This window comes from Elephantulus edwardii, unplaced genomic scaffold (genome assembly GCF_000299155.1).
Source record: "Elephantulus edwardii isolate Elephantulus edwardi_28Jun2011 unplaced genomic scaffold, EleEdw1.0 scaffold00237, whole genome shotgun sequence".
In the NCBI taxonomy this organism is placed as follows: Eukaryota; Metazoa; Chordata; class Mammalia; order Macroscelidea; family Macroscelididae; genus Elephantulus; species Elephantulus edwardii.
In genome coordinates this window covers 2,466,166-2,488,765 of record NW_006399987.1, presented here as the reverse complement: position 1 = coordinate 2,488,765, position 22,600 = coordinate 2,466,166, and the positions used below count along the sequence as shown (strand labels likewise).

Here is a 22,600-nt window from a genome sequence, read left to right as displayed (position 1 = left end):
GGTGAGGTCAGATTTTCCAGGGAGTTCAGTAATGAGTGAGCAGGTGAGAGGAGAGAGGTCTGGCCCTGCCCCACACCTGCCCAGCATCTCAGGACAGGTGGCCTATTCATGCCACTTTTCCCTCCCAATACAAAGCTTCTTCTCAGAGCCTTATAGTTTTATTCTTCTGCCAGGAGAACTCTTCCCACCTCCTTCAGAGTGGCCGGCTTCATCTAACTTACCCTCTCAAATGTTCTCTGCTTAGTCAATCTAAAATAGTCTCTATCAATCTTGTAGTTCACTACAATATTTTGTTTATAACACACACTATTACAGGAAAGTGTCTTCGTAATTGTTGTAATTGTTATTCAGTCACTACCACTCGTAGTGACCCTATGACCAATGAATCTAAACCTTGCTGTAAAAGAGCAAGGGACATGTGAGGACAGCCATATCTGACCTTTACCCACTTCATGAAAGGGAACTGTCCCCATCAACAGCAACAATAAAACCAATTGCCGCAAGGTCAGACATGTATCCCATGATCCCATATCTCTCTCTACTCATTTTAGATCCAGTCTTACTGCTTTATTGGGTCCAAAATCTGATGCAGTAGCTCACAGACCACACAGAACCATATTGAGGAAGTTAAAACGTTATCATCCAAGTAAGTAGCAAGGTATACAGTCAAGATGGCTTCTAAAATGTGCTCACCTCAAAGATACCTCAGGCTCAAGCCTTGTGGCTTTAGGCCAGTGCTACAAAGGTCTCAGTCCTGTGAATTAAGGATTGTACACAGCTTTAGTTTGCTTGGATCCATAGTCAACAGTCTTGGCACCAGCAGCCAGGAAATTAAAAGGCGCATTGCCATGGGAAAGTCTGCTGTTAGGGACCTCTCCAAAGTACTGAAGAGCAATGGTGTCTCTCTGGAGACTAAGGTGCGTCTGATACAGGCCATGGTCTTCGCAATCACTTGTTATGCATCAGAGAGTTGGACAGTGACCAGGGAGGATAGAAGAATTGATGCCTTTGAGCTGTGGTGCTGGAGAAGAGTATTAAGAATACCATGGACTGCTAGGAAAACAAACGGATTTGTCCTGGAAAGGGTTAAACCAGTTGGCTCCTTGGAGGCAAGGATTCTGAGGCTCCGTCTAACATACTTTGGACATGTTGTGAGGAGAGGCCGGTCCTTAGAGAGGGACATCATGCTTGGGAGGGTGGAGAGACGGCACAGGAGAGGAAGGCCCTCTATGAGGTGGATTGATTCAGTGACTGGGATAATCGGGATGGGAGTGTCGGAGACAGTGCGATTGGCACAGGACAGAGCGGAGTTTAGGGCTGTTGTACATAGGGTCGCTATGAGTCGCAAGTGACTCGACAACACATAACAACAACAACAACAACCCCTAGCTGTCCAACAAATTTTGGCAAAGGCTCTTGCTCCAGTTCCAATAGTGTCGCAGTCCCAAAATCCCATCTTCCATCAGGTCTCTGCTGCCGCCATGGCTGCTGCTGTAGGTGCAGCTGGAGCGAGAATGTCTGATCTGAAAGGGTGTCCTGCGCTCTCTTCCTTCTTCTTCAACAGGACAGGGAAGGTCTAATTCTCCTGCTGCTGGGTTGCTCAATTTAATGGTGAGACTAGTCAATCCCCTCGTGGACAGGCTAACACACCTCAGTCGCATATTCCGACCCATCTGCATGACAAAGTTAAACTATGGCTAGGAAAGTCATATTGAAAGATAAACTCCACATTTGCTCTATCCAGTGTCATCTGCATCATCCCTGACATACTTGGACCCATTGTTTCAGTCACTGCATTGGTCTATCTTATTGAGGGCCTTCCTCTCTTTCACTGACCCTCCACCTTTCCAAGCGTGATGTCTTTTTCAAAGGATTTGTTGTTGTTGTTAAGTGCCGTCAAGTCATAGGTGACTCATAGCGACCCTATGAACGAAAGTCCTCGACACATGTGTGTGTGTGACTTTCATCCTCTTTCCAGGTTCATAGGGTTTCCGGAGGCAAGCTATTTACGGAAGTGGATGCCACTCCTGCTTCCAAGCTTGTTTTAAACTGGGAGTGCCACCAAACACTGTCCATCATGTGTAATCATTATCGCATTTGACACATCAGTGTCACAGTGTTCACAGCGGCCACAAGTTACCTCTGACCGGCAAATAGACACACCAGGGCTATACGACCTAGAAGAATGTTTCACCAAAAACAATTAAAGTCAGGCCTTAGGGCTGCGGATTAGAGTCACCCACCTTTGGCTTGGTAGCATCACTTTCCAAAGGATTAGCCTCTTTTTAAATATTTTTTAATTTTTATTTTATTATTGTTTGTGTGTGTGTGTGTATGTACCATCAAATCAGATCCGGCTGGTACAGAAGGAAATTGTCCCTCCTTCTCCAGCAGAGCATCTGGTGAATTTGAACCATACACCTCTGGGATAGGATTAGCCTCTTGTAACACCATGTCGAAAGCATGTGACATGAAGTTTCACCTTTTTTGCCTCTAAGGAGAACCTTGGCTGCGCTTTCTCCAAGATATGCTTGTTTGTGTCAATCCGTGGGAGAATCAGTACTCTACATCAGCACCACAACTCAAAGACACAGATGCTTCTGTCATCCTCAGCTGTTGTCCAATTTTCAGATGCATAACAAGTAAATGACAACACCCTGGCTTGGATCAGGTGTATCTTAGTCTTTAAACTGGCTTCATTGCTCCTTAACCTTTTGGAGAGATCCTTGACAGCAGATTTTCCAAATACAACACATCTTCTTGTTTCATGAATGCTGGTACCAATGGTCTTGATTCTAGATCCAGGTAAATGAAATTGTTAATAATTTCAATCTTTTCTCCATCTGGCCTATTTTCTCCATAATTGCCTATTGACCCAGTGGTGAGAAATTTTCTTTTCTTGATGTTGAAATGTAATGTGTATTGAAGGCATAGATCTCTGATCTTTGGCAGCAAATGTTTTAAGTACTCCTAACTTCTAGCAAGCAAGGTTGTATCATTTACAGGTTCTTATTTTTTTTTTCTTGGTATAATCAAATACTGCAGTACTGATTTAATCAGTATAAAATCGAAAGAGCTTTAGGTCTGTAATAAAAATTCAAATTTGGGGAAGGGCAAACTTTAAAACAGCAGCCAGTAGAGAGGGGAAAGGAGTGGGCACGGTGAACAGGCACATTAGAACTGTGGGAACGTGTAATTGACCACTGTCAAACCAGTGTAAGTTTCTTGGTTTCTCATGGAAAACATTTTATACACCTATTTTTTTCCTTCCATACTTGTTTAAGTCCATCGGTGTCCAAATAGTCCATTCCATTTTTGTCTTCTATTTTGTTGGTGATTCATTTACAGGTTCTTATAAGTCTTATAATACAGGTTCTTATGAGTCTTCCTCTGATCCTGATGCCACATTCTTCTTCATAAAGTCCAGCTTCTCATATGATTTGTTCAGCATACAGATTGAATAGGTATGAAGAAAGAAACTGCCTTGACACATATTTTTGTCATTTTAAACCATGCAATGTTTTTCTTGCTCTGTTCAAACAATGATAATGCTTTTTGTGTCTCAGTATCAGTTAAGTGTTCATGGATTTCCATCTTCTCAATGTCAGTGTTAACATGGCAATGTTAGTCAGACACAGTTAAGAGCTTTTACGTAGTCAATAAAATACAAATAGACATCCTTCTGGTGTTCTCTGCTTTTTGCCAGGGTCAGCAATGATATCCCTGGTGCCACAGCCTCTTCTAAATTTAACATGAATTTCTGGCAGTTCTCGGTTGGTATTCTTGCCCTCACCATTTTTAATGATCTTCAACAAGATTTTACTTGTATGTGGTATTAAAGATATTGTTTGATAATTTCCACATTCTGTTAGATCACCTTTCTTGTGAATGGGAATAAAAATGGGTCGACCTGACTGGAAGAGATCCATATTTAGGTGAATTCCTAGTTTGCCAGGTAGCTAGCTAGCTGTCTTCCAGATTTCTTGACATAGCCTACTGAGCACGTCCAGGGCTACATCTGCTTGTTGAAACATATCCAGATGACATCAAGGATATCACCCATGAAAATAACAAAAGGTCATTACAAAAATGGGGAGAAAGAAAAGATCAAAAAGTATCTCAAAAAAAGACTCTGAAAACCAGACCAGAACACTGAGCAACCAAAACAAAGGGAAGAAATGCCAAGGTAAAAGAGATGGGCAGATTCCAAAAGACAGCAAAAGAAGACAAAGCAAGGTAATGTAACAAAATGTACAGAGGGCTGGAGTTAGAAAATAAGATGGAAGAAACTTGCTCAACATTTCCTTCCCCCTCCCCACTATGTGAAGCTGAAAGAACTTAAAAGCAAATTCAAGCTTTTAGTTGCAATACTGAGGAATTCCGTGGGCAAAATCTAGAATTACATTGGAGGCATCAAAAGAAGATAGAAGGAATATACAGAATTACAGTACCAAGATTAATTGGTTAACATGGAACCGTGATTACAAACCAATAGAAATGAAGGAAGTTCAAACTGCACTGAAGACATTGGCAAAAAATAAGGCCCCAGGGACTGATGCAATGCCAAATGACATGCCTCATCTTCTTAATTAGCTTATGGCATTTTTGTGTCGTAGATTAGAATCTGAACACTTAATTGTGTTCATACGAAATGTATATCTAGACCAAGAAGCTATTGTCCGAACACTGCAAGGTTTAAGATGAGGAAAGGTGAATGTCAGGGTTGTCTGCTTTCTCCATACCTATTCAAGCTGCATGCTGAGCAAGCTATTAGAGAAACTGGACTCTATGAAGAGGAATGTGGCATCAGGCACCAACGTCCTGCATTATGCAGAAGACATAACCTTGCTTGCTGAGTTAAAGAAGACTAACTCTTGCTACAGTGCAAAGTCTTCATTATGGATTGCATCTCCAAATCAAGAAGACAAAAATCTCCACCACCAGAGTGAAAAACACTATCATGAAAGATGGAGAAAAGGTTGAATTATCAACAATTTTCTTTTCCTTAGATCCACAATCAACACCTTTAGTTCCAGCAGTCAGGAGATCGAGAGGCTTATGGCATCGGGCAAGATAGCTGTCAGGGGCCTTTCCAAAATACTGAGAAACAATGATGTCAGTGTGAAGACTAAGGTACACCTGATTAGGGCCATGATCTTTTCAATCACTTGTTATGTATCAGAGAGCTGGGCAATGAATAAGGATGACAGAAGAAGAATTGATGCCTTTGACCTGTGGTCTTGGAGAAGAATGCTAAATTTCCCATGGTGTGCTAAAAGAACAAACATATGACTTCCAGAAAATGCAGCCAGACTGCTCCTTGGAGGCAAAGATGGTGAAACTTCATCTAATATACTTTGGGCATGTTGTTGGTTGTTGGTTGTTATTGTTAGATGCCACTCAGTCAAGTACGACTCATAGCGACCCTATGAACAGATCTGAACCCTGTCTTCTCCTGTGCTATCTTTACACTTCCTGACACACCAGACCCCATTGTGGAAGTCACCCTGTCAAGTCTACCTGCTCAAGGGTTTTCCTCTCCGTCGCTGACCCTCCACCTTTCCAAACACCATGTCCCGCTCCTAGAAACACGCCCAATGTATGGGAGGTAAAGTCTCGTCATTCTTGCCCTCAAAGAGCCTTCTGGCTGCACCCTCTCCAAGACGTATCTGTTTGTTCTCTTGGCCATCCATGGGATGTTCAGTGTTCTTCTCCATCACCACAGCTCAAAAGCATCAATTTTTTTTTCTGTTATCCTTGTTCACTGTCCAGCTCTCAGATGCATAGCAAGTAATTGGAAAGACTATGGCCTGAACCAGATGTACTTTAGTCCTCAAACTGACATCACTACTCCTCAATAAATTGGAGAGGTCCCTAACTGCAGGTTTTCCCAGTGCAATGAGGCTCCTTATTTCCTGACTGCTCGTACCAAGGGTGTTAATTGTAGATCCAAGCAAGATGAAGCTGTTGACAGTTTTAATCTCCTCTCCATCCATCATGATGCTGCCTATAGGTCCAGTGGTAAAATTTTGGGCTTTTGACATTGAGATGCAATCCATACCAAAGGCTGCATCCCTTAATCTTCTGCAACAAATGCTTCAAGTCCTCCTCTCTTTCAGCAAGCAAAGTTGTGTTGTCAGCATAACACAGGTTATTGATGAGTCTCCCTCCAATCCTGATGCCATACTCCTCTTCATAGAATCCAGCTTCTCAAATAATTTGCTCAGCATGCAGATTGAATACGTATGGAGAGAGAAAACAGCTTTGATGCAATTCCTTCTTTATTGGGCATGTTGGTAGGAGAAGGCCATCATGCTTGGAAAGATGAAAGGTCAGCAAAAGAGGGGAAGACCCTCAATGAAATGCATTGACACAGTGACTGCTGCAATGGGCTCAAGTGTGTCAGAGATGATGAGACTGGCACAGGCTAGGACAGTGTTCAGATCTGTTGTTCACAAGGTCGCCATGGGTCATACTCAACTTGACAGCACTTAATAAAAAGAACACATTAGAATCTGAGCCCCTTGCAGTTAGGAGACAACAGTGTGTGTCCTTATTTACAAGTGAAAAAACTAAGACTTGGGCAAGTCGTCCTGCCACTCATGCCCTTTCAGTTAGAGACCTCCAACTCAAGGATCTTCTGGGGCCAGTCTGGCAATTAAGTGTTCAGAACCACCTGGTGAGGTGTTCTGGAAGCACCTCAAGGCCTCTCTACTTTTTCATTCTGCAATAATCACAGACTTACAGACAGGTTGCAAAAAGGAGTGCAGAGATTCCCATGTACCATTCACTCACCTTCCCTCAATGTAAACATCTTCCCTAACCATTGTGTAATAATCCCAAGCAAAAAATTCACTAGTAATCAAATCATAGATCTCATTCTCACTTCCCCAGTTTTCCCTGAGTATAATGTCTCTGGTCCAGGATTCTTCCAAGGACCTCTTATTGTATTTAACCATCCTATCTTCATCGTCTCCTCTGTTCTGTGACAAATCCTCAGTGTCCTTGGTTTTATATGACTGGTGTTTTTACATGACAGGTATTTTGTAGAATGACTTTCATGATAAGTGTTAGATGACTTTCTACTCAACTCAACTCATCGCTGCAGAGTTGGAACCAACTCAAAGCCAGCACTCCAATGGGCATTCACAGACGGTGGACCACACCGACAGGAGGAGATTGCCCGTCTTTCTTCCAGGGAGAAGCTGGTGGATTCGAATGGTCCATCTTTGGGTTGGCAGAGCAAGTCCTTACCCACCAGACCACCAGAGCTCCCTTAGGTAACTTTGGTAGTAAGAATTTTTGTAGAATAATCCTCTGCTTGGATCTGATTGAGGATGAAAGTGTAAAACTGAAGAAGTGTTCTCTTCACATCATATCGGAGGAGACCTTATTGGTCACTTATTACTGGATGTTGACCTTGAACTCTCAGTTAAGGTGTTCTTTGCTAGGTGTATCCACCGGTTACTGTTGCTCATGTTTCAATACAATCTTCACTGGTAGGAAGTGTCTAAGTCCTGCAAGGAAAGGGGAATTAATCTCCATCACATAGGAGAGAGGAATAATAAAGAAGTGGGCAAAAGTTAAATCGGAGCTTGGAATCAATTTAGTCCTGTTTGGTGATGTAAAATTGGACTGTACCAAGTTTTTTTAAAATCTGGTGATCCAAAATGTTAACAAGAACAGGAGAAGTTAAAGACTGCAATCCTGGAATGGAAGATTTTGAAATGACACAGTGAATACTTTCAAGAGGTTGATTTGGCACTTATGTGGTTGGTTTGGTTTTGTTTTGGGGTTTTGGCACTGTTGTTGTTGTTATGTGCTGTCAAATCAATTGTGACCCCATAGCAACCTTACGCACAAATAGCTCTGAACCCTGCCTTATCCTGAGCCAATATCACCATCTTTGATACACCTGCCCCCATTACCCCAGTTACTGTGTCAATCCATCTCATCCAGGGTCTTCCTCTCTAACACTGTCCCTCCACCCTTCCAAGTATGATGTCATTCTTTAAGGACTGGTCCCTCTTGGCCACATGCACAAAGTATGTGAGATGAAGCTTCAAAACTCTTGCCTCCAAGGAGCAACCTGGTTTCACCCTCTCTAGGACAGAAGTATTTGTTCTCTTGGCAGTCCATGGTGCATGCTCAATGGTACTCTTCTCCAGCACCGTAACTCAAAGGCATCTTTTCTTCTATCATCCCAATTCATTGCCCAGCTTTCTTATGTGTAGCAAGTAATTGCAAAGACCATGGCCTGGTCCAGGTGCATCCTTAATCTCTAGATTAACATCATTGCTCTTTAGTATTCTAGAGAGGTCCCTAACTGCATATCTTCCCAATGCAATTCATCTTTTGGTTTCCTGACTGCTGGTGCCAAGAGTGTTGCCTGTGGAACCTTGCAAGCTGAAATTATTAACAACCTCAATCTCTTCTCCACCTATCATGGTGCCAATTGACCCTGTGGGAAGAATCTTTGTCTTCTCGATATTAAGGTTCAATCCATATTGAAGACTACAGCCCTTGACCTTCTGCAACAAACACTTCAGGTCCTGCTCAGTTTCAGCAAGCAAGGTTGTATCATCTTTATAATGCAGGTTGTTGATAAGTCTTCCTCCAATCTTGATGCCACATTCCTCCTCATAAAGTCCAGCCTCTCAAATGATGTGTGTGTGTAAAAGGTATGCACCAAACCTTTTCATTTGGCACTTACAGCTGAACCCTAATTATAAGACACTGAATAATTACAATCATTATCTTCAACCAACTCAGTGATCTGATTTCCTCAGTACATTGCATGGTGCCACTTGTAGGGAATATTTGGCCTTGGGTCCAATGTCATGGAGTACACAGCATTGGATTATCAGGACTGCAGAGCGTGACACACCTTCAGAGAGGAATAATCAGGTCAACTTCTATCTCTGAGATGGGCACCACAGTTTTGGATTCAGCAAAGTAAAAAACACTAGTTGCTATGTAAGGCGCATGAAGCCTTTATCTGCTGAGTGGGAGCCTGAGTTTCTAGCAGACTTTCCAATTTATCATTTTTCCCCTTCCAATTAGTATTCTAGTCCACCACATTTACAAAATTTCAGTCCGATTTAGTTCATCATCCCTGATGGACCTGGGCCGAACCAGTTCAAAGTCCAGCTTTAAATCATTACAGTAATAAGGGGACTCTCCTGGCCTAGTGGCAAGAAGCTGCACTGTAATCCCAGAGGTACACAGTTTGAATCCACCAGATTCTATACTGGAGAAGGAGGAGCAATCTCCTCCTGTACCAGTCAGATCAGATTTGAAGGTACACACACACAAAATAATAAAATAAAATTTTTAAAAACCACCATTACAGTAATCAACAAATCTTTTGGAGGAGAAACTTAAGAGTCTAAATATATGTCTTGTTTCTCCCTGATGTTCTGCCCAATAATTTTGGCATCTGTAAGTGGAACCTGCCTGTGGCCATCAATATAAACTCATGAATATTTCATTTATCCTTTGGGTTGTAATCCAAAACCATGACTATTTATTTTGTTGTTAAAACTGTTCTGGTTTGGGCCAGTGGAAGTTCTTTCAGGCTGCCGCCTGTGTCCTTGTGACACCTGTTCATGGGTTCATTTTTAGCACCTTCTGACACCACAAATGCTCCAAGCTCATCTTGTGTTTTCTGCGCCCCAGCTCCTGAGTTACTTATTTTCCCAGAGAGCTCTGGTTCCTCATATGGGGGGGATGGGATTTTGAAACCAAGATCTGGGTGCCAGTTGTACTCATTGCTACTGGGGTGTCATTGCTTCTGGACCTGCAGCAGACAATTTCAAGAAATAAGTGTGTACCTATTAACTCAGGGGTTCCTTGGAAGAAAGGTCTGGCAAATTCCTTCCAAGAAGTAAGCCCCAGGAAGCTCAGGTCCTCTCTGCCATACATGGGGTGGCCATGAGTTAGGATCAAGTGGATCACACCCTACTGTGACTTTGTTCACAAGAGCAAAGAGTTGGAAACAACCTAAGTGCCCAACAAAAAACGAATGGACAGAGAAGCTGTGGTATATTCACACAATGGAATACTACGCAGCATTGAAAAGAAAGGAACTCATGCAATATTACTCAAAATGGGTGACCCTAGAGGACATAATGCTGAGTGAAATATCTCAGTAACAAAAGGACAAATACTGGGAAATGCGTGTTCTAGCTCTCTGTGTGCTTCGGTGCCCGAGTTACTGAGGGTCTAAGTCTGGGCAGCCGAAGAGTGTGGTCAGCAAGATGAACACAGATGTGCAGATGAGAGCAGCAATTAATCAAAAGTTGATAGAAACTGAGAAAGAGAACGCCTCAAAGAACTGCTGAGAGCCAAACTAATTGAATGTGGCTGAAAGGACCAGTTGAAAACACACTGTAAAGATAATGATTTTACGTGATAAGATTTGAGTTTTGCTTTTGCATAAGAGGTAACTAAAGAAAGAGGACTAGAACACGTTACTGTTGATGACTTGGTGGCGGAAATCACTCCAAAAGGCAGAGCCCGGGTACCTGACAGTGTAAAGAAGGGACTCCTACAAAGAATAAGAACATTCCTTGCTCAGCATGCCAGCCTTGAAGATTGCATTAGATCGTGCTGTTCTGTGGTTTTATTTCTGAACGTGAAACTTGCCATAAATGAGAAATCAGTTTCCCAAAATAAAATCCTTTTTTTGTATGATGGTATACAGTTTTCAGTAATGATGTATACATTGTATTGATTTTTTCCCCTAAATGTGTTACTTTAATAAATATCTCATGATTTTTTTTAAAGGACAAATACTGCATGGTGCCACTGTTGTAAAGGAGGACTGACATCGGGGTTGAGGGGAGACTGAGAAAGATGGGATAAATTACGTATACTGCATTGAAACAGATGAGGGATAGAACTGTTTAAAAGGGATATGTGATTAGGTATTATTGTCATGACAGGAGTCCAGAATGAAGGCTGCACAGTGGAGTGGACCTGGGGGGAGGGATTGTAAAACAATGAAAGAATTTCTTTTCCTTTTCCAAGAGGGTAGTGTACTGCGGGGAGGGGAGAGGGGAGAAAAGTGCAACAATGAATGAATGGAAATCCAAAGTCTCGGTAAACTTTCATTAAAATTAATTTTTTTAAAAAATCAAGAGGGAGCTCTGGTGGCCTAGTGGCAAGAAGCTGCACTGCAATCCAAGAGGTATGCGGTTCAAATCCACCAGATGCTCTGCTGGAGAAGGAGGGGCAATATCCTCCTGTACCAGTCAGATCTGATTTGATGGTACACATACAAAAAATAATAAAATAATAATAATAAAAAGAATCGAGTGGATCACAACAAGATGGATTGACACCGGGACTGTGGCAGTGGGACAAGGTGAGCTGGCGATGATGAGGTTGGCTCAGGTAGGGCCATTGGTTCATGGGGTTATGGATTGTAGTCGACTCTTCAACACATAAAGCAAACAGCCTGTGTATGTGGAGCTCTGGTGGCACCGTCTGTAACAAGCTGCACTGCTAACTGGGAGGCCGGGCACTTCTGGCAGTTCGAATCCACAGTGGCTCTGAGGGAGGAAGATGTACCTCTCCCCCTATTTACAAGTACATCCTCGGAAACATGGCGAGTCCTTGAGAGCTGGAACTGACCCGAAGGCGGCAAGTTTGCATTTGAATGCTTAGCTCCATCTCGCGGACTGTGGGCGTGTTGCCGGGAGGGACCAGTCCCTGGAGAAGGACATCATGTTTGGGAGGGTGGAGGGACATGAGATGGATTGACACAGTGACTGGGGCAATGTGAATACGTGTGTCAAAAACCATGGGATTGGCTCAGGGTAGAGTCCCTAAAAGTAGCAGGCACATAACAACAACGGCAGTGCTAAGAAACTGCGCTGCAATCCCAAAGGCGCATGGTTCGAATCCACCAGCTGCTCCACTGAAGACAAATGGGCAGTCTCCTTCCATGTGAGTTACAGTCCCTGCAGCAGCGCCAGCTACAAGTTAGTTCTGACTCGAAGGCACATACCAGCCTGCATGTATGGATTGTGCCTATTCTCTACTGTAAAACCTATAAAAGCCAGAACTCGATGAGCCATCTTGCTGTTCCAGGCCTCTTGTGTTTTCTGTCTTTGACAGGGTAATGTCTTGCCACTTATTTTAGTAGAAAAATCTTTGCACTTTCTTTCTCTGGCTGACTTCTGCCTTACACAGGCTCTGGCTTCTGCAGGCTTAACTGTATCTCTGTGCAAAACCACAGCCAAATCTACTGTTTCTGAGTCAATCTCAATCCACAGCCCACAGGACAGAGTGTATTTGTCCCGTAGCGTCTCCAAGACTGTCATCTTTACAGAAGTGCCCTACCGTGTCGTTCTCCTATAGAGCGGCCGGCAGGCTGGAACCATCAACTTTGTGGTTAACAACTGAACCCCTTAGCCACTGTGCCACTGGGGCCCCATCGTCTTCATACAAGTTAAAATGAAGATGAGTTCATACTGCTAACCCCAGTTCAGCACCTCAAGCTTAATTCCAGTATTCACTCTGCTTATTTGTAACTCTGTCTACAGTGTGTCATTATTTGTATACAGAACCAAAGTAGTAAGTAAATATTTACTTATTTGCAATGTACTTGACAATACTTACTTATTGTTCAACTCTCCCATCCAAGTACTTTCAGTACCACTAACCAGTACAGGCCAGCAAGTGTGTGTACGGTTCAGACTAGATGTCTAGGGAGAAGGTTCACTGAACCGAATAGGTAAAGCTTATGGGTGGGGTTCAGCGGTGGTTCTTAGGCCTCCGGTTAGAGACCCCCAAACTATGATTGCTCTGGTTTCTGGCTGAGGGAAAGTGGTCAGTGTGTGCGTGTGTGTGTTTGCATGTGTGCACAGGCTCTGTGAGAAGCTCTGCAACAGCCCTCTGGGTGGGACTGGGGTCCGAGGGGGCCGTGGGAAGCAGTTTACTCTTTCAGGGGTGTGGACCTGGCTCCATAAGAGTGGGTGCAGACTGGGCGGGACAGCCCCTGTAGGCGAGGGCTCTTGGCAGTAGAACCTGTCTAGCCAGGTGTGCTGGCCTAGGCATGCATCTGGTGGGCAGGTAGTGGCAGGAGTGAGGCCAGGGGCGCCTTTGACCTGGGCGGGGTCCAGGCTTGGCTAGGGGTTGGGTGGCTGAGGTTGTCTAGTCCCCTCCTAGCTCCTACCAGGTACTAGGACACTGTGGTAACTATTCGTGGCTCTCACCACCATTTATTGAGCTCTTACTGTATGCCAGGCTTTGTTCCAATTGCTCTTTCATTCCCAGCAACAGCCTGGGTAAGGGGCTGGTTTTCATTCCATTTTACGGATAAGGCTTGTCCTGGTTAAGCTGCTATTGCAGACACAGCACAAGTGGATGGCTTTCATACACAGAAATGGATTCTTTCCTCATTTAGGAGCCTCGAAGTCCAAATCCAAGGCCCCAGCTCTAGGGGAGGCTTTCCCTCTGTGTCGGCTCTGGAGAAAAGATCTTGTCTCCTTTCAACACTTGTAAACTCAGCATTTCTCAGTGCTCTAAGGTGTTTTGACTTCAGTCTTCCTTTGGATCTAGAAGGTTCTCAGCACAAGGACCCTGTATCCAAAGAATCCACTTCCCTCCAGGCTCTTCTTTCTCACTGGTTCTAGGATCCAATCTTCTCTGCTTGCTTCTCTCTCCTTTTATCTCTTCTAAGATCCTGAGGCTTCATCTGGCATACTTTGGACATGTTGTAAGGAGGGACTGGTCCTTGGAGAGGGACATCATGCTTGGGAGGGTGGAGGGACAGTGCAGGAGGGGAAGCCCCTTTATGAGGTGGATTGATTCAGTGACTGGGGTAATCAGGATAGGTGTATCGGAGACAGTGTGATTGGCACAGGACAGAACAGAGTTTGGGCTGTTGTACATGGGATCGCTATGACTCACAGCCGACTCGATGGCACATAACAACAAAACAGCAACAAGATAAAAGGTGATGCAGGCCACATCCCTGGGGAACGCCTCTTATACTGGGTTGGATCCTGGCTAATTCACTTAAAGCACGTCAGATTATATTGTGGGGTCATTACATCACGGCACAGCTGGTGAAGCACTGACAATCATGGCCCAGCAAGGTGGACACATATTCTGGGACACGGTTCAATCTGTAACAAAGCCACTGAGGCTCAGAGTAAGACAGCCAGCCATTGCCTGGGATCATAGAGCCCAATGTGACTGAAGAAGGATTTGAACCCAGATCACCCGGCTCCAGCTGTCAGCTTAAAGACTAAGGTGTGCATGACCCAAGCCATGGCAGTTTTTCCAATTGCTTCATATACAATATAAGTCAGACAATGAAAAAGAAGACTGAAGAAGAATCAATGCTTCGAATTGAGCTGGCAAGGAATATTGACTATTCCATGGGTGGCCAAAAGAACAAACAAATCTGTCTTGGAAGAAGTGCAGTCAAGGTGCTCCCGGGAGGCTAGGAGGGTGAGACTTCACCTCCTGCACTTCAAGCTTGTTATCAGGAGAGGCCCATCTTTGGAAAATAACGCCATGATTGGGGAAAGCAGAGGGTCATCAGAGGATAGGAAGGGCCTCAGCAGAGAAGGAGATGGCTTGACCCAAGGACTGCAACAAAGAGTTCAAGCACCACACAGATTGTGGGGCCAGCCCAGGACTGGGCTCAGCTTTGTTCTATTGTTGGCCATGAGCTGAAGTCAGCTCGAAGGCACCCAACAACAATAATAACCTTTATACAACTCTGGTTGGGGACAGACAGTCTCTGCCTTCCTGAAGTTGAGTTTAGGTCAGAGTCACACAACAGACCAGACAAGGAGCAGCGAAAAAGGCAACTTCAGAGGGTGCCAATTGTCACATGAAGGAGGGGAGGGCTGAGAGAAAGGGGTCATGCAGACGGGGTGAGGGGACCCAGTGACCTAGATGGAGGGAGAGCCAGGGTAGAGGAGATTTGAGGAGTGAGACCGGCCAGGATGCAGGGTGGGTAGATTTTGGCTTTTACTCTGAGCCATGGGAGGGTTTGAGGCTTGGGAGGCAGCCGCCCTGTGTTTGATAAGCACACTATAGGGGTGACAGTGAGCAGGTGTACAGGGGGCTCCTGAAGTCAGTACGGGGTGCTGTAGACTGGTTCCCTCTTTATAGAAAGAGGAGCAAGGGTGGTTGGGCTGAGGGGCTATGGGATCCCCCTGCTCTGCAGCAAGGGAGGTGAGAACGCTGCCTGGGAGGTGTGAAGCGGCCACCTCCTCATGGCTGGGTGCGGCTTCCCTTTTGCAGAAGCGGGTCATTTATGAGCGCCTGCTGTGTGCGGGGGCGTGGGGGGCGGTAGTGGGTGGTGTTGGCCTACAGCTCTGGGGGATCTCCAAGTTCACCCCAGTGGGCGGAGTTTGAAGCTTGGGCTCATTCGCATAGTGTGCAAGTCGTCGTATCATTAATGTCTTCAGGGAGGCGTCGCCACTGAGCCTCTTTGGCTGTGCTGCCCCTGTGCGCAACCCTTTGATTGGCCAGAGCAGGCAGAAGCGGTCAGTACTTCCTTCCCCCAAGAGAGCAGAGGGCACCCATTTGCAGAGGATCTTGCTGGACGTGGCCCAGCCTCGATGGCCCTCAAGCCCTTCCCTCAGAAGAATCTGCAGACCGGGGTTCTTCGCTCTGGGGCGCCCTCATTCACCCACAGCCGGCAGGCCTTGAATTCGAGGGGCAAAGGGCGCTGTCCCTCGGAAGGTCGCAGCAGCTCGATCCAGCTCCATCTCTAGTCTGAGGCCAGAGGAACCAGGCCCCGGCCGGAAACTCTTGGAATCTGAGGGTGGACAGTTCGGGGCCAGCTGGGCCTGGCCAACTAGGAGAAGCGTGAGAGAGAGAAAGCAAGGGAGAAAGACAGTGGCAGAACGGAAAGACACACAGAAAGAAACAGACCGAGAGACAGAGACACACAGAAGTGATGGTGACATTCAGTGGCTCCGAGGGCACGCACGGGGCACAGCACCCACGCCAGACTGAGACCACTGTCTGCATGCAGACACAGCACAGAGACAGGATAAAGGAGTAAACCAAAGTGTCCAGGGCGCCAGGGTGAGACCGGGGGAGGGGAAAGCCCCAGTCGTGGAGTCAGATGCGCCTGGCTCTTATCTGGAGCAGGAAGTCCCCAGGCTCCCGCCTGCGCTCGCCCCTCCCCTACAACTCCAGGTTGGGGCTCCCGCTGCCCGGGAGGAGGGGGACGCAGGCCACTCTCGCTCCGGTGGAAGATCCCTGGTCAGCCACGCTATCCAGGCTTTCCCGCGACGGGGCGAACCTGGGGCCAGCCCAGCCTCTGGAGAGAGGTGGGCGGAGAGTGGGGAAGGGCCCGTGTGCGGATGAGCGAGGACACGAGACCCCTCTGGGGAATCTGTCACCGCCCCCGCTAGGGGCGTGAACCCTCCACCCCCTGCGCCTCTAGGTCCCCCATCGTGCTGGGGCCCTGGGAGGACAGCCTTGGGCTCGCTGGTGCCAGTCGCCGCTGGGGCGCTCTCCGGTGCCGCGGCGAGTGGCACAGACTGGCAGCCCCGGGCTGAGTGCCCGGGCCCCAAGGGGAGGGGGCAATTGCTTTCGATTGCCCGGCCCTCGGCCCGGAGGGCCCGCCCCACCTGCGCCCGCCCCGCCCCCGCGGAGCCTCGGCTCACTCTGCTCCCGGCGGCGCAGCGGCAAGGGGCTTGAAGACTCCCAAGGTGAGTGCACCACACCGCGCCCCGGGGCGCGTGGGGTTCGGCCTGGCCCGCAGGGGTTCTCCCTGGGTGCCATTGGCACTTCCAGGAAAACTCTGCTGAAGTCTCCCGAGCCTTTCCCAGAAGCTCCCAAGGAGCAGGAAACCAGCACACTGCGTGTGGGTGCGGGGTCCAGGATAGGCGGTTCCAGAGTCCACTGGCTTTGGCCCCTCTGGGCCACGCATCCGCGGGCTCTGTTCCTCAGTCGTCCGCCAAGCTAGTAGGGGAAAGGAAGCGATGCAGAGACTGTGCGCCTCGGCGCGGTGTCCACATCCCGAGTCTGTGTGATTGGAGCCTTATCTTCCCACCCATCCCTGTTTGGGCGCGTGCCGCCCTGTGTGCGACTGAATTCGTCCTTTGCTGTGTGTCAGTAAGTCTTGTCCCCTTCTCATGCGTTAAGTCCCCTTCCCATGAGTGACTGCGCCCCCTGTGGATGTGTGAGAAGGGAGCGTGTAAGCCTTCGTGCCTTCTCTGTGCCAGCCTCAGTTTCCTCAAACGTGATAAGGGAAGACTGGAGGGGAAGAAAGGTTGCAGTCTCAGATCGGATGTGTTCTTTATATATTTTAATGTTATGTGTGTCTGCGGAAGACCTCATCTGTGCGCTGTGGTTTCTGTTTCCAGCTCTCCAGCTCTGTGTCTGTAAAATGGTTTTCTCACGGTTTTGAGTGGAAGAAAGGGTGCCAGCAGGAAAGAGCCCCGAAGAGCGTGTGGTTGTGGGCTGTGATGTGGGTGGAGGTGGCAAATGAGTGGCTTATGTGATTGTGTGTCTTCAGTTGGTGTGTCTGGATTTCTTGTGTGCCTCTGTGTTGCTCTGTTGTGTGAGAGCGTTCACGTGCCCCCTTGATTGGGCACGAATGTGCGTTCAGTCTCTGAATATGCGTGTCATTCATTAATGATCGCGTATGCTTCTGTATATCCCATCCCGGATTGTGAGTGAATTGTTAGTGCTCCTTTTCCGTGTCACCCTATCCCCTAGTGTCTGTCTCCAGGAGACCCCTCCTTCCATCTCGAGCTTCCCCTTGGTCCCAGGGGGCATGTAGTAGGGTGGTGGTTAGGGGTTAAGACCCCCATTCTCCAAGTCACAAAGTTGTACTTGTGCCCTCTTCTACAGGCCCTGGTTTGAAGGCAAGCGGCGGCCAGCCGGCCTGACACCGCGCCTGGCCTCTCCGCAGCTTTGGGGCGCGCGGCCCATGGATCCCGGGCTGCTGCGGCCAGCGCCAGTGAGCGAAGTTATCGTCCTCCATTATAACTACACTGGCAAACTCCGAGGTGCTCGCTACCAGCCTGGCGCAGGGTTGCGCGCCGACGCCGTTGTGTGCCTGGCAGTGTGCGCCCTCATCGTGCTCGAGAACTTGGCCGTGCTGTTGGTACTCGCGCGCCACCCTCGCTTTCACGCGCCCATGTTCTTGCTCCTGGGCAGCCTCACGCTGTCCGATCTGTTGGCTGGAGCCGCGTATGCCGCCAATATCCTGTTGTCCGGGCCACTCACGTTGCGCCTGTCGCCTGCGCTTTGGTTCGCGCGCGAGGGCGGAGTCTTCGTGGCGCTCACAGCATCCCTGCTGAGCCTCTTGGCCATCGCACTGGAGAGAAGCCTAACCATGGCGCGCCGGGGACCTGCACCTGCTGCCCGTCGGGGGCGCACGTTGGCACTGGCAGCCGCCGCCTGGGGCGCATCGCTGCTCATTGGCCTGTTGCCGGCGCTGGGGTGGAACTGCCTGGGCCGTCTGGACTCCTGCTCCACTGTGCTGCCGCTCTACGCCAAGGCCTACGTGCTCTTCTGCGTGCTTGCCTTCGTCGGCATCCTGGCGGCCATCTGTGCGCTCTACGCGCGCATTTACTGCCAGGTGCGCGCCAATGCACAGCGCCTGCGAGCCAGGCCGGGGACAGGAGGAGGTTCCTCTCAGCGAACACGCCGCACGCCACGCACGCTGGCGCTGCTGCGCACACTCAGTGTAGTACTCCTGGCCTTTGTGGTATGCTGGGGTCCTCTCTTCCTGCTGCTGCTGTTAGACGTGGCATGCCCAGCGCGCGCCTGCCCAGTGCTCCTGCAGGCTGACCCTTTCCTGGGTCTGGCCATGGCCAATTCGCTTCTGAATCCCATTATCTACACTCTTACCAACTGCGACCTGCGCCACGCGCTCCTGCGCCTCATCTGCTGTGGCCGCCGCCCCTGTGGACTAGGCACCAGTGGTTCCAGGCGGACTGGGAGCGCAGCTGGGGCTTCGGGTGGCCTGCGACAATGGTTGCCTCCGGGTATGGACGGCAGCTCCAGCCGCTCTGAGCGTTCGTCGCCCCGACAAGATGGGCTGGAAACCAGCGGCTCCACAGGCGGCCCCTGTGCACCCACGGCCGCTCACACCCTGGTGTCTGTGCCCACTGCAGACTGATGCACCTAGACCTCCCGGAGCTGGTTGCAGACTTGTTTTAATTTTTAATAAAGAACTTTGTAGGCCACATGCCGAAGAAAAGACACATGGGCAATTTGTTCATTGAAGCAAGACCCCCCCCCCCATATATTATTAAGTGCTATGCCGATTAACTGCCTCCGAAAACCCGCTGGAAGGCCAGCTGCGGGTTGGTTCTGACTCTATGGCACACAACACCGCTCTGCATTTGGCGCCAGAAACACTGAAGCCACTGTCGTAGGGTCGATACTGACGCTTGGTGAGTGTACGAGACATAGTAGAACTGCCAGGGGGCTTCTAAGCGGAAAGCCTTCATGGACGCCACATCTTGGGGTTAGCGATGGAGCCCTTTAATCACTGTGCCACCACACCGCCTGAACAAAACCAGCGACGCCCAGACCTTGTGGAATGAAGTTCTGGGTGTGGACACAGTGATGAGAGAGAAAGATCATTTCAGTGACAATGCAGTGATGATGGTCGCTGAAGAAGAGAGTTTTGGAGGTGCCAAGGCCCCGAGTTTGATGTATTGAGTAGAAAACAAGAAGCAGAGAGGTGGGAGCACGTGGAGAGGCACATGGGGTAGGGGAGGAGAGCAGGAGGGGACCAGGGTGACCAGCAGACTGGTCAGCCAGCCTGGTGGAAGGGGGGAAGGACCTCGGCTTGGCTTTTTATGAGATGAGTACATGGAGGGTTCTGAGCAAGGGACTGATGTGACCTGGCGCAGGTGTCCACTGCCTCCCCCTGACCTCTGTAGACAGGCTGTGTAGACAAGGTTTCTACACTGGCCTGAGGAAGGCTAGATGAGGCGGCTTAGCCACACTCAGACCAGGTGCATGCTTGTTAAATTGGGGAGGGGGCAGTGGATGGTATTGCTGCATCTAGGAGAGTCAAGAATGATACCCTAAAGTTTCGGGGGGAGGAAGTCAGGGACAGGTCCCCTCACATTTGGGATATTCAGCTAAATTATGTCTGCACACAAAAAAGTTTTCTTGAGTGCAGTATCAGATCCTATGTTGTAAAAATAATAAAAGGGAATCGGAAATTAAGAGCAATTACAGTTCACTGTACCAGCTAATAATAGTTAACTCAACACCTCACAGCTACGGTTACTTTATAACCCTTGGCCAGCGACACACGTTTTGGTTTTCTCATGCTTACAGAGCCCTTGTTGTTGTTAGGTGCCTTTGAGTCGATCCTGACAGCAGAGTAAACACATGCTAAACTGACCCCATCCTCAACCATCCACTGTCAGGAGCTCCTCTGTCTGTCAGTCCAGAGGGGTCTCCCTGTTTCCGCTGACCCTGTTGCTTTGCCAATCGTGATGTCCTTCTCCAGGCACTGCCCCCTCCTGGTAACGGGCCAGACCCTGGCTTTTAAGGAGCATTCTGACAGCCCTGGTCCAGACAAGGCTTCAATATGTTTCTCCAACACCATGATTCAAATACATCAGTTTTTCTTTGGTTTTTCCTTATTCTTTGCTCAGTTTTGACGTGCCTGTGAGGCTCTTTTGCGCGGCAGATTTTTCTCCTCCATTTGATACGCGAGGACACTGAGGCTCCAAGAAGTCAGTGTCCTGCCTAGGGGTCCAGCCCAGGCCCAGAAGGCCTCAGGTCTTGTGGCCAATTCTTCTGGATACTTTCCACATGGACACTCCCTTTCCCTGGGGGTCTGCATTTTCTCCCGGGGGCGCTACCAGGCTCCTTTGTGCCCGTAAAAGGCTCCAGGCATGCTGGCAGCAGTCCTAGCACGTCCCCAGGCACATTCCTGACCCCTGAGCTGCAAGGGCCCTGGAAGGATGGGGGCGTCGGGTCCACACTGTGACGTGCCACCTGGTGGCAGGCTTCGAAATTGCACCAGCTGCCTGAGGGCTACACGCCTAAGAAACCACCCTCTTTATTGAAATATACGTGCAAATTGGGGGGGTCACCGGCCCGGCATGCTTCCACTATTACACCTAATTTCCTTCTTGGCCTGGTGCCCCGAAGCTGGAGGCTCCTCTAAATTTCCAAGGAGAATCTGGGACCTCTTAAACAACTCACCTCATTGTTTAGTTGCTTGATGGTGTGAGGTAGAGGATTTATCTACATTTTATCGAAATCTTAGAAAGCCACCAGCTGTCTTGCCTAGATAAGATCTTCCTGGGAACTTTCCAGAGCTGTCTGTGAACGCTATATGTATCTTTGGGTCAGAGTCAACACATAGCTGACCCTCCAGAGAGTTTTCAAAGGCAGTAAATGGTATGAGAAAAGATTGCCCATTCTTCTCTCACACAGAGCATCTGGTGGATTTGAACTTTGTGCCTTTGGGTTGGCTCACAATTCCTTATCACTAGGCCACCAGAGCTCCCTGTGAATAAGTCAGCTGACCTGAGTTTGAGTCTTCTTCCTTTCCTTGAATTGATGCAAACCTTCATAAGTGAAAATATTTTAATGGTTGCATAGCCACTATTAAGCCATGCCTCTATGGAAAGGCACAGATACCATTAGGAGAAAAGATTGCATCTGTCAATGATTTCATCTTGCTTGAATCAATAATCAGCACCCTTGGTCCCTGTAGTGAGGAAATCAGATGATGTATTGCACTGAACAAGTGGTCTGTCGGGGACCTCTCCAAAATACTGAAAAGCAATGATGTCAGTTTGAAGACTAAGGTGTGCCTGATTCAGGTCATGGTCTTCTCAACCACCTGCTACTCATCAGGAAGGTGGATGATGAATAAGGATGACAGACAAAGAATTGATGCCCTTGAGTTGTGGCGCTGGAGAAGAGTACTGAACATCTTACAGACTGGCAAAAGGATGAACAGGTCCGTCCTGGAAAGGTTGTAGCGAGAGCAGAGCGCTCCGTGGAGGCAAGGATGAAGAAGCTTGGTCATTCATACTTTGGACATGTAGCTAAGCAAGGCTATTCCTTGGAAAGGGACATCATGCTTGAAAAGATGGAGGGTCAGTGAAGGACAGGAAGACACTCAAAGAGAGGAAGTGACCCCTTGACTTCAGCAATGGGCCCTGGTGTCTCAGAGATGATGAGGATGGCACAGGATAGGACACGTTTCAGATGAGTCATACTCCACTCGATGATGGCACCTAACAACAACTATAGAAGGGCAATGGGAGGCATCTCTGCCACTGACGTGATGGAGGGACATTGGGTTGTGTCCAGTTCTCATTATAAAGAGCGCTGCTGTACCTCCTCCTGCACCACGCCAGCCTATCTTGGGTAAATTCCTCCAGGTGGCACCTCTGGGTTACGGGGCGTGTGGCTTTAATTTTTAGATAGGCCAGTTTGCCTTTGGGCGTGTGCAGGGAGAGCAGGGGATTCCGCGCTGCCTGGGCCTTGTCTCCGGCTACTGAACAGCGCCCCATCAGGAAGGGTCTGGAACCGCAGCTGCGCGCCAAGCAGGTGCCGGGGAAACCCCACTCGGGTTCCCCACGTGGATTGACCCTGGAGGCACGTGGAACTCTTA

At 48.4% G+C, this 22,600-nt stretch overlaps 1 protein-coding gene and 1 pseudogene across 1 annotated transcript; both read left to right on the top strand.

The window, feature by feature from the left end:
* The first annotated feature begins 10,253 nt into the window (after window positions 1-10,253).
* Window positions 10,254-16,951, top strand: LOC102857615 (annotated as a pseudogene).
* A 969-nt stretch (window positions 16,952-17,920) lies between these two features.
* S1PR5 (sphingosine-1-phosphate receptor 5) lies at window positions 17,921-19,117 on the top strand. Its single transcript, XM_006898770.1, has one exon. It carries the CDS (start codon window positions 17,921-17,923, stop codon window positions 19,115-19,117), a length of 1,197 nt encoding a protein of 398 aa, XP_006898832.1.
* The last annotated feature ends 3,483 nt before the right edge of the window (window positions 19,118-22,600 follow it).

What these genes read in the sequence shown, in the direction of transcription:
- S1PR5 (XM_006898770.1), top strand. Translation starts at nt 17,921, where the DNA reads ATGGATCCCGGGCTGCTGCGGCCAGCGCCAGTGAGCGAAGTTATCGTC.